This window comes from Giraffa tippelskirchi, chromosome 1 (genome assembly GCF_054371585.1).
Source record: "Giraffa tippelskirchi isolate mGirTip1 chromosome 1, T2T-mGirTip1v1.2.pri, whole genome shotgun sequence".
Lineage (NCBI taxonomy): Eukaryota > Metazoa > Chordata > Mammalia > Artiodactyla > Giraffidae > Giraffa > Giraffa tippelskirchi.
The window spans coordinates 158,379,106-158,396,162 of NC_137275.1; the positions used below are offsets into that span (position 1 = coordinate 158,379,106).

Sequence of the window (17,057 nt, forward strand, 5' to 3'; positions counted from 1 at the left end):
CATTGTACAAATATCACCACAACCTAACTTTAGAACATATTTATCTTCCATAAAAGAAATTCCATTCTCACTAGCAGTCACACCCAAGCCACCCTTATCTACTCCCCAGCCCTAAGTCACCATTCCTGTCTCTATAAATTTATCTATTCTAGACATTTTATATAAATGGAATCATATAATGTGGATTTTTCTACCTTCTTTCACTTAGCATAATGTTTTCAAGGATCACCCATATTTATAGTAAATGACAGTACTTCATTTCTTTTTATTGCCCAATTAGATTTTCACTGTATGGATGTATCACATTTTGATTAACCATTCATCACTTTATGGACATTTGGTTTGTTTCCACCTTTTTGCTGTTGTGAATAATGTTGCTATTAATAATCATATACAAATTTGTTTTTCCTGAGGATGTATATTTTCATTTCTCTTGCATATATACCTGGGTGGCACTGCTGAATCATATGAAATTTTATGTTTATCTTTTTAAGGAGTAGCCAAACTCTTTCAAAGCAGCTGGATTATTTTATACTTCTAACAACAATGTATGAGTGCCCCAATAGGTCACACCCATGCCAGCAATTGGGTGGAAGAGTTTAAGCTGAATTTTTCTATGGTACTGCCAACTTAGCATTTATTTTGTTTGCTCAAGAGTCCTATACGGACCTTAAACTAACATTCACCCCCACACAAATGCATGCTCCAGACAGAAATTTGCAGAGTCACAAGCAATTACAAGTTCCTGATACGATTTCCCCAACAGCCTTTGTGATCCATAGTCATCCCTGCCTCTCCACACCCACCCCTATGTGCCTTTTCAGTGGACGCCCATATGGCTTACCAAAATCCAGGTCTTTTGAAATTAGTCCAGGAACCCCAAAGCACTCACCCACAAACCCTAATAAAGTCATGTATTCCAGGGCTGACTCTATCTGCAGTGTGTCTTAACTTTTCCATGTGACACCTTAAGGCATGCTGGTATGTCCTCAAGGATCAGTGAGTAATAAACTTTTCTGCTTCAATTCCTTTTGCAGTTTATTGTTGAGATGTGGCTCATCATCTGGTACCCTGTGTCCCACTTAGTAAGAGTTAATTTGAAAAATTGATAATTACTGTCCATCTTTTTAACGTTTGCCATTCTACTGGGTAAATGATATTCCACTGTGGTTCTGATTTACATTTCTCTAATGAATAATGATGTTGAGTACCTTTTCACATGCTTATTGATCCTTTGAATGTTTTCTTTAGAGAAAGGGCTATTCAAAACTTTGCCCATTTATTTTGACTGGGTTACTTGTCATTATATTGAGCTGTAAGAGTTCTTTATGTATTACAGATATAAGGTATCTGTCAGATACATGATTTACAAACATTTTCTTCCATTCTGTGGGTTGTCTTTTCACATTCTTGTCAGTATCCTTTGATGCACAAACATACTTTGATGAATCCCAACTAACCTATTTTGTTGTTGTTGCTTAGGCTTTTGGTGCCATATTGAAATCACTGCCTACTTTAAGTACACAAAAGTACAGTCCTATGTTTTCTCCTAAGAATTTTATAGTTTTAGCCACTAAATTAAGATCTATGATCCATTTTAAGTTACTTTTTGGTCAGTGGTGTGAGTTAGTGGTCTAAGTTTATTACTCTACATGTGGATATTCAGTTGTCCCAGCGTCATTTGTTGAAAAGACTATTCAATCCCCATGAATTGTCATGGCACCCTTGCCTAAAGTCTACTACCATAACATGAGAGATCATTTTTGGACTTTCAATTTATTCCATTAATGTATATATCTAACCTAACAGTCTTAATAACTATGATTGTGGACTAACTTTTGAAATAAGAAATGTGAATCTTCCTACTTTGCTCTTTTTCAAGACTCTGATTTTTCACAAATTTTATGATTATCTGTCAATTTCTGGAATTAGGACAGAATTTCAGTGGAGATCACACTGAAAATAAAGCTTAATGATGGGAATACTGCCATATTAAATCTTCCTATACACAAACATGAGACAGTTTTCCATTTATTTAGGTGTTTCTCTAATTTCTTTCAAAGATATTTTATATTTCTCAGCATACCAATTCTGCAATTCTTTTGTTAGGTTTAAATCAAAGTATTCTTTTATGCTATTGTAAATGGAATTTTATTAATTTCACATTTGTACTACAATTCCTAGCATACAGAAATACAACACTTTGAATTTCTATCCTACAACCAGGCTGAGCTCATTTATTAGTTCTAATAGTTTATTAATTTCTTAGGGTTTCGCATATACTAGATCCTAATATCTGGGAATAGAGAGTTTTATCTCTTTTTTTCCAATACAGATGCCCTGTATTTCTTTCCCTTGACATATTTCCCTGGCTAGAATCTATTCTACAGTGTTCAACAGAAGTGGTGAGAACAGATATTCTTGTCTTGTTTTTGATCTTTGGAAGAAAGCATTAAGCTTTTCACTGTCAATTATTAGATTAGCTTTAGAGTTTTACACAGATCCTTAATCATACTGAGGAAGTTCCAGTCCATTCCTGTTGTGTTTAGTATTCTGATTACAACAGAACATGGGATTCTGTCAAAAGTTTTCTTCCATGTTTATTAAGATGATCATATGCTTTGGCTCTTTATTCTAATATGGTACATTATACTGATTTTGAGATGTTAAAGCAATATCCTAGGATAATTTCTACCTGGTCAATACTTAATCCTTTTTATATATAGGTGGATTTGGTTTGCTAGTATTTTCTGGATGATTTTTACACCCATGTTTATAAAGGACATTGGTCTGTAGCTTTCTTATTTTTTAGACTTCTTTGTCTGGATTTGGTATCAGGGTAATGGTGAACTTATGGAATGAGTTGGGAAGTGTTTCCTCCTTTTCACTTTTTGGGAATAACTAATAGGGGCTTCTCAGGTGGCTCAGATGGTCAAGAATGTGACTGCAATGCAGGAGACCTGGGTTTGATTCCTGGGTCAGGAAAGATCCCCTGGAGAAGGAAATGGCAACCCACTCCAGTATTCTTGCCTGGGGAACCCCATGGACAGAGGAGCCTGGCAGGCTACAATCCACGGTGAGCAAAGAGTCGGACATGACTGAGCAACTAACACTTTCACTTCTTTCAGTATCAACATTCCCTTTCATGGATCACAGTCTTGTCACAGTGAGGGGACTTGCATAACTCAATGAAGCTACAAGCCATGGCATGCATGGCAACCCACGAAGGAGGGGTCATAGTGGAGAGTTCTAATCATGGTCCACTGGAAGAGGTAATGGCAACCTACTCAAGTATTCTTGCCTGGAAAGCCCCATGGATAGTATGAAAAAGCAAAAATATATACCAACAGAATATGAGCCACCCCCTACCCAGGTCGGGAGGTGTCCAGTATATTACTTGGAAAGAGTAGAGGGCAATTACTATTAGCTCCAGTAAGAATGAAGTAGCTGGGCCATACAAGAAATGACACACAGCTGTGGATGTGTCTGGTGGTGAAAGTAAAGTCCAATGCTGTAAAGAACAACACTGCATATGAATCTGGAATGTTAGGTTCATGAATCAAGGTGAATTAGATATAATAAAACAGGAGATGGCAAGACTGAACAAGTACATCTTAGGAATCAAAATCAGTGAATTAAAATGGACAGTCATGGGTGAATTCAACTCAGATGACCATTATATCTATTGTGGGAAAGAATTCCTTAGAAGAAATTAAGTAGTGCTCATAATCAACAAGAGTCCAAAATGCAGTACCTGGGTGCAATCTTCAGAACAACAGAATGATCTTTGTTCATTTCCAAAGCAACCCATTCAACATCACTATAATCCAAGTGTATGTCCTAACCACTGATGCTGAAGAAGCTGAAACTGACCATTCCTATGAAGACCTACAACACCTTCTAGAACTAACACACAAAAAAGATGCCCTTTTCATCATAGGAGATTGGAATGCAAAAGTAGGAAGTCAAGACATACCTGGAATAACAGGCAAGTTTGGCCTTATAATACAAAATGAACAAAATGAAGCAGGGCAAAGGCTACCTGAGTTTTGTCAAGAGAACACAGTGATCATTAGCAAACACCCTCTTTCAACAACCCAACAGATGACTCTACACATGTACATCACCAGAGTGTCACTATTGAAACTGGATTGATTATGTTCTTCACAGTTAAAGATGGAGAAGCTCTACACACTCGGTAAAAAAAAACAAAAACCTGGAGCTGACTGTGGATCAGATCATGAACTTCTTATTGCAAAACTTAGGCTTAAATTGAAAAAAGTAGGGAAAATTACTAGGCCATTCAAGTATGACCTAAATCACAACCCTTATGATTATACAGTGGAGGTGATGAATAGATTCAAGAGACTAGATCTGGTAGAGTATGTGAAGAACTACAGACAGAGGTTTGTAACACTGTATAGGAGACAGTGACCAAAACCATAAAGGGAACATTTCATGTGACAATGGGCACAATAAAGAACAGAAACAATAAGGACCTAACAGAAGCAGAAGAGATTAAGAAGAAATGGCAAGAATACACAGAAGAACTATACAAGAAAGGTCTTAATGAGCCAGAAAACCATGATGGTGTGGTCACTCACCTAGAGCTAGACATCCTGGAGTGGGAAGTCAAGTGGGCCTTAGGAAGCATTACTATGAACAAAGCTAGTGAAGGTGAAAAAATTGCAGCTGAGCTATTTAAAATCCTAAAAGATGATGCTGTTAAAAGTGCTGTACTCAACATGTCAACAAATTTGGAAAACTTGGCCATGGCCAAAGGACTGGAAAAGTTCAGTTTTCAACAAAGAAGGGCAATGCCAAAGAAAGTTAGAACTATCATACAATTCCATTCATTTCACATGCTAGCAAGATTATGCTCAAAATCCTATCCTTCAAGCTAGGCTTTAGGAGTACATGAGCTGAGAGTTTCCAGCTGTACAAGTTGAGTTTAGAAAAGGCAGAGGAGCCAGAGATCAAATTGCCAACATTCGCTGGACTATCAAGAAAGCAAGGGAGTTTCAGAAAAGCATCTACTTCTGCTGCGTTGACTATGCTAAAGCCTTTGACTGTGTGGATCACAACTGTGGAAAGTGCTTAAACACAAGGGAGTAGCAGACCATCTTTTCTGTCTCCTGAAAATCCTGTCTGCAGGTCAAGAAGCAACAGTCAGATCTGGACATGAAAAAAGTGACTGATTCAAAACCAGAAAAGGAGTATGACAGGGCTGTATATTGTCACCCTGCTTATCAACTTCTATGCAGAGTACATTATGTGAAATGCTGGGCTGGATGAATCATAGCTGGAATCAAGATTGCTGGGAGAAATATCAACAATCTCAGATATGCAGATAATACCATTCTAACAGCAGAAAGTGAAGAGGAAGTAAGGAGCCTCTAGATGAAGGTGAAAGAAGAGAGTGAAAAAAATGACTTGAAACTCAACATTCAAAATACTAAGGTCATGGTATCTGGTCCCATCACTTCATGGCAAATAGAAGAAGAAAAAGTATAAACAGTGACAGATTTTATTTTCTTGGGCTCCAAAATCACTGCAAATGGTGACTGCTGCCATGAAATTAAAAGACGCTTGCTCCTTGAAATGAAAGCTATGACAAACCTAGAGAGCATATTAAAAAGCAAAGACATCACTTTGCCAACAAAGGTCCGTATGTCAAAGCTATGGTTTTTCCAGTAGTCATGTAAGGATGTGAGAGGCAGACCATAAAGAAGACTGAAAGAAAGAAATCAAAGAGGACACAAACAGATGGAGAAATATACCGTGTTCATGGATTGGAAGAATTAATATAGTGAAAATGAGTATACTACCCAAAGCAATCTATAGATTCAATGCAATCCCTATCAAGCTACCAATGGTATTTTTCACAGAACTAGAAAAAATCATCTCACAATTTGTATGGAAATATAAGAAACCTCGAATAGCCAAAGCAATCTTGAGGAAGAAGAATGGAACTGGAGGAATCAACCTGCCTGACTTCAGGCTCTACTACAAAGCCACAGTCATCAAGACAGTATGGTACTGGCACAAAGATAGAAATATAGATCAATGGAACAAAATAGAAAGCCCAGAGATAAACCCACGCACATATGGACACCTTATCTTCGACAAAGGAGGCAAGAATATACAATGGAGAAAAGACAATCTCTTTAACAAGTGGTGCTGGGAAAACTGGTCAAACACTTGTAAAAGAATGAAACTAGAACACTTCCTAACACCGTACACAAAAATAAACTCAAAATGGATTAAAGATCTAAACGTAAGACCAGAAACTATAAAACTCCTAGAGGAAAACATAGGCAAAACACTCTCCGACATAAATCACAGCAGGATCCTCCATGACCCACCTCCCAGAATATTGGAAATAAAAGCAAAAATAAACAAATGGGACCTAATTAAAATTAAAAGCTTTTGCACAACAAAGGAAACTATAAGCAAGGTGAAAAGACAGCCTTCAGAATGGGAGAAAATAATAGCAAATGAAGCAACAGAAAAACAATTAATCTCAAAAATATACAAGCAACTCCTGCAGCTCAATTCCAGGAAAATAAACGACCCAATCAAAAAATGGGCCAAAGAACTAAACAGACATTTCTCCAAAGAAGACATACAGATGGCTAACAAACACATGAAAAGATGCTCAACATCACTCATTATTAGAGAAATGCAAATCAAAACCACAATGAGGTATCATTTCACACCAGTCAGAATGGCTGCTATCCAAAAGTCTACAAGCAATAAATGCTGGAGAGGGTGTGGAGAAAAGGGAACCCTCTTACACTGTTGGTGGGAATGCAAACTAGTACAGCCACTATGGAGAACAGTGTGGAGATGCCTTAAAAAACTGGGAATAGAACTGCCATATGACCCAGCAATCCCACTGCTGGGCATATACACCGAGGAAACCAGAATTGAAAGAGACGCGTGTACCCCAATGTTCATCGCAGCACTGTTTACAATAGCCAGGACATGGAAGCAACCTAGATGTCCATCAGCAGACGAATGGATAAGGAAGCTGTGGTACATATACACAATGGAATATTACTCAGCCATTAAAAAAAATACATTTGAATCGGTTCTACTGAGATGGATGAAACTGGAGCCCATTATACAGAGTGAAGTAAGCCAGAAAGAAAAACAACAATACAGTATACTAATGTATATATATGGAATTTGAAAGATGGTAACGATAACCCTATATGCGAGACAGAATAAGAGACACAGATGCATGGAACAATTTTATGGACTCTGAGGGAGAAGGTGAGGGTGGGACGTTCTGGGAGAATAGCATTGAAACATGTATATTATCATATGTGAAACAGAACACCATTCCATGTTCGATGCATGTGACAAGGGCTCAGGGCCGGGGCAGTGGGATGATCCAGAAGGATGGGATGGGGAGGGAGGTGGGTGGGGGGTCCAGGAAGGGGAACACATGTAAACCCATGGCTGATTCATGTCAATGTATGGCAAAAACTATTACAATATTGTAAAGTAATTAGCCCCCAACTAAAATAAATAAATTTATAAAAAAAAAAAAAAAAAGAAGAAGGCTGAGTACAGAAGAATTGATGCTTGTTGAATTGTGGTGCTGGAGAAGACTCTTGAGAGTTCCCTGGATTGCAGCAAGATCAAACCAGTAAATCCTAAAGGAAATCAACCCTAAATATTCACTGGAAGGAATGCTGCTGAAGCTGAAGCTTAATACTTTGGCCATGCGACGTGAAAAGCCGACTCACTGGAAAAGACCCTGATTTTGGGAAAGATTGAAGGCAAAAGGGGAAATGGAGAGCAGAGGATAAGATGGTTAGATAGCATCACTGACTCAATGCACATGAACCTGAGCCAACTCTGGGAAATAGAGGAGGGCAGAGGAGCCTGGCAAGCTCTGTAGGTCACAAAGTTGGACAAGATTTACCAACTGAACAATAACAAAGTATCAACATATCCTTAGAAGTTTAATAGAATTCACCAGTAAAGCCACTTGGATCTGGGCTCTTCTTTGTGCAAAGTTTTTTGTTTATTTTTTAATTACTAACTGAATTCTATTTCTTTACTTGTTACAGTCAATTCACATATTCTATTTCTTTGTCAGTTCTATAGTTTGTGTCTTTCTAAGCATTTCTCTATTTCATCTTGGTTATGTAGTTTGTTGGCATACAGCTGTTTCTTATAAACCTTTTTATTTCTGTAAGGTCACAGTAATGTTACCTCTTTTATTCCTGATTTTAATAATTTAAGCTTCTCTCTTTATCTAGTTAAAGCTTTACTGATACTGGTGATCTTTTCAAGGAACCAACCAACTTTTGGTTTCCTCATTTTCTCTTGTTTTTCTATCCTCTATTTCATTGATCTCTACTCTGATCTTTATTATTTCCTTCCTTTAACCTGCTTTCAGTTTAATTTACTCTTCTTTTTCACTTTGTTAAAATGGAATGTTACTGATTTGAGAACTTTTTTTAGCTAGTTTTTATAACTATGAATTTACTTTAAAGCATGGTTTTTAGCTGCATACTGTAAGTTTTCATATGATCCATTTTAATTTCCAGTTATATCAAAATATTCTCTATTTTCCTTTGTGATTTCTTCTTTGACCCATTATTTATTTAGAATTGTGTTGTCAATTACCACATATTTGTGAACTGTCCAGTTTTCCTCCTGTTAATGATTTCTAATTTACTTCCACAGTGGTCAGAGAACATACTTTGTATGATTTCAATATTCGTAAATTTACTGAGATTCATTTGATGGACTAACATATGATCCAACCTGGGGAATATTCCCTATGCGCTTGAAAAGAATATGCATTGTCCTGTCATTAGGTGCAATGTGCTATGTTTGTACGTCTAGCTAGTTTACAGTGTTACTCAAGTCTTCTATTTCCTTGCTGATTCAGTCTAGTCATTCTGTCTATTACTGAAAGTGAGGCACTGAAGTCTCCAACTATTATTGTTGAATGGTCTAGTTTTCCTTTTAATTCTTTCATTGTAGCTTCATTTACTTTGGAGCTCTGCAGTTGGATCCAACTTATAGCAATTAAAAGCAAATATTATGCTTCCTAATGGATAAACTCCTTGATCATTATAAAATGTCCCTCCCCTACCTCTAGCAACAACGTATATCTTATAATCAACTTTGCTTGATAATATAGCTTCTCAGCTCTCTTTTGGTTACTCAATGCCTGGTATATCTTCTTCAATCCTTTACTTGCAAGTTACTTGTGTTTTTGAGTGCAAAGTGTGCCTCTTATAGACAGGATGTAATTTATGTATTTTTTAAAAATTTAGTTCTTCAGTCTCTGCTTTTTGAGAGTTTAATTCATTTACACTTAAGGCTATTACTGTTAATAAAGTATTATGTCTCTCATCTTGCTTCTACTAGGATTTTTTGGATTTTTTTGTCTTTTTGTTCATTTGTTTCATTATTGCTATAGATATTTTCTAGTATATTATTAATATATTAAGTTTCTAGTGTATTACTAATACATTAAGTCTCTTATTTTATATTTTACTATATATTTTTGAGTTTTGGCAAAGGAGTCTCAGAGAATTACAAAAGACAATGTAACTTAAACAATCTAGTTCTTATTAATATCAACTTAATTTTACTACAATACAAAAACTCTCTTTCATTCCCTTTATTCTATATTTGTCATATAAATCACATCTTTATACATTATAAGTTCTCCAACAGAGTTTTATAATTGTTTCTCTTTTATATTGATTCTGAAATAACCCATAAATATGTAATAAAGGAAATGAAGAAGAGCCTCTAAACCACAGACAGGCAGAATTTTCAACAATTATATAAAATCTCTTTGGGGCAGTTTCTGGTTACATTATCCTTGGTACTTGTGATTATAGGCAGCAGTGCCTTAGTTTAAAAGTAGGAGGAAGTCATGAATTTGATAAGGGAAACATTTTTTAATTCTTAAGAAGAGGTCAGCAAACTATTCCCCACAATGCCTAAAATATTTACTATCTGACTTCTTATAGAAAAAGACTGCAGATTACTGCTCTATAAACATTTTAAAATAAAAAGATACACTACTTGCTGATTATAGAAAAAAACTATAGAAATTGATACAGAAAATATTCTTAATAAGATACTGATATTCTGTGAAACATATGTTGCCTATTACTCTGCTTCTTTAAATAACACAAATTTGAAAAGTCTTAAAACCTGCATAAAAGTCTTAATAAATTTGAATAGGTTTAATTCTAAGTACCTTATGTTTTTTGCTTTTATTAGTCTTTATTTTAAGTGACCTCTTTTCTGTTTGTTTATGGTGTATGGAAATGGCTACCTTAACATACTGATCACATAAATATAGCCTTCTGCTGAATGGTTATTACTAATGCCTGTAGATTTGCTCAAATTTTTTTGTTAACAATCGTATCATTTCCAAATAATGACTTTTTCCTTCTTTGTTCTCAATTATGAAATATTGTTCCTGTTTTACTGTATTGGTTAGGAACTCCACCAAAATCCTATACACAAGTAGATAACTATATACATGTTATCTTTGCTTTCTTATTCCTGACTTTAGAAGAGAATGATGCTAATATTTTATCATTTAAGAATATTATTTGCCACATGTTTTTTGCAGATACCCTTTAATCATGGTATGAATGTCTCTACTGACTTTATGTTTACTAAAGGTTTTCTTTCCTTTTTATAATCATGAATGAGTCCATGGTCATGTTTTACTATGCAAAACTGACTCTCTATGGAACTGATTTATTTCAGAAGTAAGAACAGACTGGACTTATTTCTTTTTTTCATCCTTTTAAATCATAAAATACCTCTGGATTTCTCTAAATTGGTATTACATATTACCAAAAATTATTAAATAATTTGTAATTTGAGGTTGTAAATAATCACTGGCAAAATCTTATCCTTCCTTCACTTCAACTGAAAAGTTATTAAAAAGAATAGATGTGAGATCACAGATTATTATATAAAACATCAAGTTTTCTGAGAAATTATCAGTATTCTAAACATTTAGGATTTTGCAAGTAAAGGTCATTCTTATATTTTTCAAATTTTAATTATAATTTTAAGTGGAAAAGTAGCATCCTACCAAAACAGCTTTATTCTCAGAGCATTCTGGTAAAAGAGCATGTATGAATACTTTATCTAGTGGGGAAAGAGAATCTTAAAAGAAGAAGTGTGTGCATGCATACTAAGTCGCTTTAGTAGTGTCAGACTCTTTACGACCCTATGGACTGTAGCCCACCAGGCTCCTCTGTCCAAGAGATTCTCCAGGCTAGAATACTGGAGTGGGTTGCCAAGCCCTCCTCTAGGAGATTTTCCCAACCCAGGAATCAAACCCATGTCTCTTACATCTCCTGCACTGGCAGGTGGGTTCTTTTCCACTAGCACCACCTGGGAAGCCCAAATGAAGATTAGATGCTAACTGGTCTGGTCTCCGATACTAAAGACCTTGCAATTAAAAACTATGGTTGATAGTTTCTCCCACTTTGCCTTTTACCATTAAGTTAAAAGTGACTACTTTACTGGAGAAAGTACCTGATTCTGTAGAGTACGTTTTGCCTGGTTGATTCATCTATATGGAAGACATGGTTGGGTGGATACCAGATCCTTTCTGTTTCACTCATTAAAGCAAACATACTATGATATACAGGTGTGATTCCTAAGAAAGAAACAGAAACAAATTATTACAGATATTAAAGTACATTTACAATAACATCTATAATCTGCAGTGGGGCTGAAGCAGTAACTCTTAAAATCTGTGCAAAATGCAGCAGCAGTCAAAATCTTCTGGTTCAACACTACTTACAAGTAAGTTCTTAATTAAATATATCTTCCCCCTATATTGTAACATTTGACTGCTAGGATTCTTTCAAATACATTATAAAAAACAGTTTATCTAGTTTTTTTAGTTGTCTTGTACAGTAAAGTTGACACAATAATACTGGATTAACCCAACAATATTGTTTTAAATAATAATGAGGGTACCAAATAACTAAAATATGTGAGTCGCCAGATGCTCTAAAAAGAACAATGAAACAGTTTTATTTTTAAATATCAAGTCTTACACAATACACTTGTTATTATATTCTCTGAACTATTTAAACTTACAATGAAAACTTTTAAACATCAACTTAAAATGCAAGGATATGTGATTTTTTTTTCAAAAATATTTTAGAAGGTACATTAACAAAAGGCTGAAGGCCAGTGAACTTTAAAAATCATATAGAATGCTTAAACCACAGAATTAAATAATGTATATTATTTCCAAACACAGAAAACCCACACAAGTACGTATCAATCATGTGGAGGCTAAAAACAAGTCTTCAAAAATGCCAGAGACTGGTCATACATACCATGTTTTCTATTCACATTTCAATTAAATCAGAAACAAATACTACGAAAAAAGAGAACCGGAAAACTGACACATTTTTTAATTCAGTTTGCCCATGATATCAAAACCAAAGACATTACAAAATGATAAATCTCACTTACCAAAATAAATTCAAAAATCCTAAATCAAACATTTGCAAACAAAATCTAGCAATGTTCCCTAGAAAAAAATATGACAAAGTTCACTTATTTGAAGACTGGAGAGATGGCTAAATTAAGAAAATCTATTAACATAACTCATCAGGATGGTGGCTCAGAGAGGAAAGAATCTGCCTGCAATGCAGGAGACCCAAGTTTGATCTCTGGGTCAGGAAGATCCCCTAGAAAAGGAAATGGCAACCACTCCAATATTCTAGCCTGGAGAATTTCATGGACAGAGGAGCCTGGCAGGTTACAGTTCATGAGGTCACAGTCAAACACGACTAAGTGACACTTTCGACATCATGATAACATATTCGAAAAAGTCTGTAGTTAAATGACAAAATGATAAATTTGAGAAGTACTGAGCACACTGATATGTATTTTATCTTTTTACACAAAGAATTACTTGAAATATGTTATAATAAAAATCAAGATTCAAAAGGCAAAACAAAAATATTAAAAGTGAAAATGGAAAAAAAAATGGAAATAAGTTATTCACAGTGGAGCAAATCCACACGACTAAAAAGCAAGAGAAAGAATGGAAATATTAGTATTGAAGAAAATGTAAATTTAAATTAAGTAATATCACTTTATCCCCATTCACCTAGGAGGGATAGCACCTAGTGCTGACTGAACTGTAGTGAAAAGGAAACCACACTACATAACTGCTAGAACCATCAACTAGCACAACTTCTGAAAAAGTATTACCTACATAGTCATGATAAATCAACATCAGTAAAAATTTAAAATGTGTTTTTAAGCCAGCAATCTCTCCTGGGTACTCCTAAAAATGTAGTATAGTAGTAAGAAATTAAAAAGAAATAAAATGTAAATTCAAGAGCAGAAAATATGGAAAAACTGAGGTGGTATAATCCATTCCATGGACGTTTATGAAATTTAATAAAAAGAATGAGAGTATAAAGGCAGTTGGTTTGAACAGATTTTTCACAATGTATGTTTTCATGAAAAAAGCAAGAAGCACATAAGAGTGTATAATAGTATTCCATGTTATAAAATAATGATCTCAAAATCCTAATGACTCTGTATGACAGGGAGGGGGGGTTGTGCATTCCTATACGATTATATGGTAGCTTCCCTGGTGGCTCAGACAGTAAAGAATCTGCAATGCAGGAGACCCAGGTTCAATCCCTGGGTCAGGAAGATCCCCTGGAGAAGAGAATAGCTACCCACTCCAGTCTTCTTGCTGGAGAATGTAATGGTCAGAGGAGCCTGGTGGGCCATAGTTCATGGGGTAGCAAAGAGTCAGACACGAATGAGCAACTAAGCACACAGGGTTACACGGCTATGGAGAAGACTTGGAGGATTCACCAAAGATTATGGTCCTAGTTACCAGGATGGGACTAAGGTAAAAGGAAGATAACAGTACAGTGGAGAATAGACTTCTTTTTTTTAAAAGACTTCATTAAATAAAAACAGTAAGCCTCATGTTAAAAAGAAAGGGAAAGAGGAAAACAGATAAAAACCACTAATGAATACAAAGTAAGAGTCCACCATGTATGCCACTTTGAAACTAGAGAATAATGGCTTGTTAGTCTCTAAACTTTAAAATAATCATAAGATGATAGGAAAGAATACTATTCAAATAATTTGAGAAGTAATTATTTTATCTGAGTACTATTTGGATCTAGTCTAATTCTGCATTGAAAAAAACGCTTTAAACTTGACATTTCTTTTATCTAGAAGGTACAAGGCACTACCTTACCTCTTTCCACAAAATAAGTCACACTGCCAGTGTTTCAGGCACATATGTGAGACACAGTGGGAGTGTATATATCTCAGTCCTACACAGCTGATTCACTTTGTTGTACAGCAGAAACTAACACAATATTGTAAAGCAATTATACTCCAATTACAAAAATAAAAAAGAAACACAGTGGGAGATGAAATTACCCAGGAAGGGAACGTTAAAGACCTGATATGAGATTGCCCTGGAAAACGGAATATTAGGAAGAGAACTTTAGCAAAAAAGTGTCATTTAGTTTAAATGTAATCATGCAAATAAAATTGCATGTGAACCATTATTCTTAGCATATGATGGTAGGGGTATTTTTCTGAACAAGATAATGTCATGATTTTCAAACAATAGTGTGATTATACAAAGCAGGAAAAGTGAACTCATACTGATGAAACATCAGGATTTTTTTAAATGTTGAATAATGATTTCTTAACAGAAGTAAGACTCCAAACCTTAATTATATGTTTCAAAATAGGAAAACAAATGTATCCATATAAATTGGCACAAAAGGGTCAGAACAAGGGGATACACCCCCAAAGGAAAATGGTTAGGTCACACAGCAAACAAAAGCAAAAGACAGTGCTGACATCATGTTTAGTCACACCATCTTATTCCAAAATGGCAATTATATATTAATACTTAATTCAGATTTTTTCTAACTAGTTCATGTTAATTGGGCTGTTCTAGGAAGAAAGAAAAGGCAGTGACACTGTGTCTAAGATATACATTATACTAAATAGATTCAAAGAAACCTCAAAGTCACTTTTAACTCCTTTTCTTTCCCTACACACTAAGTCCAAATTATTCTTAATTTTATTTAATAAAAAAATTAGTTAATTCAAAATGTTTCTTCTTTTCTAAGCCACTACCAAAACTGTGATTAAATTCCATATCATTTTAGACCAAGAACAGTCATCATTCCACTAATATTAACAGTCTCTATTCTATAATATGCACAAGATGGGTATGCTGCTGCTGCTGCTGCTAAGTTGCTTCAGTCGTGTCTGACTCTGTGTGACCCCACAGATGGCAGCCCACCAGGCTCCCTCATCCCTGGGATTCTCCAGGCAAGAACACTGGAGTGGGTTGCCATTTCCTTCTCCAGTGCATGAAAGGGAAAAGTGAAAGGGAAGTCGCTCAGTCGTGTCCGACTCCTAGCGACCCCATGGACTGCAGCCTACCAGGCTCCTCCATCCATGGGATTTTCCAGGCAAGAGTACTGGAGTGGGCTGCCATTGCCTTCTCCCAAGATGGGTAAGGAAAATACAAAAATGCCTAACTTTAAGGATCTCATCATAGATGACCCAGAGAAGCCACTAGAGAATTACAAAACAAGAAATTAAGTTCATGATAGTAAAGACCACAAGAAAACACAAAAGTATAGCATTGACAAAGATTCTTTCCTAGACCAACTTTTAGTCAGGCTTCTCTGAACCCTCCCCTAAGTAACCCCAAAAGTTTATTTCTTTGAAGAATCCAATTTAAGCAGAAATCCTGCTTAAATCCATTTAGCAAGATTTTGCTACCTTTGACATATCTGATCAAATTCTGCACTCCTTTCATCCCCCAGCTGGTATCTGATTCTGCTCAGCAAGAATCCCCCCAAGACCTGATGTCTCCTCCAGTAATTAGCAGTTCCCTAGTGTCCCCATCCTACTTGCTCCTTGGCTATAAATTTTCACTTTCTCAGACTGTATTCAGAATTAAGCCCACTTCCACACTGGAGCAGTTTTCCTTACTATAATAGTTGTTTAAATAAAGTACATCTTTATCATGTTAACTTTTGTCTGGCTCTGGTTTTCTTGAGCAAAGGTAAAAAAATGTATCAAGAGGTTCAAGTGAAGTAAAGATAAACAACAGTTGAAGGAATCTGTCACCAGCAGTTCTACAATACAAGAAATATTAAAAGGAGTTCTTTACGGTGAAGGAAAATGATGACAGATGAAAGCATGGAACTATATGACAAATGAATGGGAAAGAGTAAAAGAACAATAACCATTTAAATCAATAATAATGTATGTACTTGTGTGTTTATGATGTGTACAAAAGTAAAATAGATCAGTAACACCAAACGTGACAAGAAGTAAACACAGTTAAATTGTTATAAAATTCTCAAATTGTTTGAAAAATAACATGCTAACTTAAGATTGTAATAAGCCAAAAAATGTACACTATAATATCTAAGGTAGCTGCCAAAAGAAAAGTACAAAAACTAGTTAAAAAATAAATCCAATAGAAGAGATAAAGTTAAAAAAAAAAGAAAAATACTTGATCAACCTAAAAAAGGCAGAAAAGAAGGAAACCTAAAGATACATTAAATACAAAACAAACAAGGTTATAAACACAAATATATCAGTAATTCTATTATACATAAACCTAAATGAGCCAATTAAAATACATATTATATCAGTCTGGATTATTAAAAAGACAACTGTGTTATTTACAAGGGACATACTTTAAACAACCCAGGTTCAACCCCTGGGTTGGGAAGATCCTCTGGAGGAGGAAACGGCAACCCTCTCCAGTATTCTTGCCTGGAGAATCCCATGGGCAGAGGAGTCTGGCGTGCTAGTCTATAGGGTCACAAAGAGTTGGGCATGATTGAGTGACTAACGCTAATTTAAACAAAAGGATATAGATAAGCTGATGCTAAAAAGTAGGAAAATGATACACCATGCAAAACACAAGGCAAAAAAAAAAAAAAAACCTGATGAGTCAACATTAGCATTAAACTAAGTAAACTTACAAAGAAAGA

The 17,057-nt window shown here is 35.3% G+C and overlaps 1 protein-coding gene across 19 annotated transcripts in view; it reads right to left on the bottom strand.

Moving 5' to 3' along the window:
* Positions 1–17,057, bottom strand: part of JAK2 (Janus kinase 2) — a 119,566-nt gene that overhangs the window by 58,652 nt on the left and 43,857 nt on the right. For all 19 annotated transcript variants that reach the window (XR_014056950.1, XR_014056938.1, XR_014056945.1 and 16 more), the window contains one exon: positions 11,551–11,674. Coding sequence is in view for 11 of the 19 variants with exons in the window: in XM_081501077.1 (XP_081357203.1) it covers positions 11,551–11,674 (124 nt within the window). In the remaining 8 variants the exon portion in view is untranslated. The remainder of the gene's footprint in view (positions 1–11,550; positions 11,675–17,057) is intronic.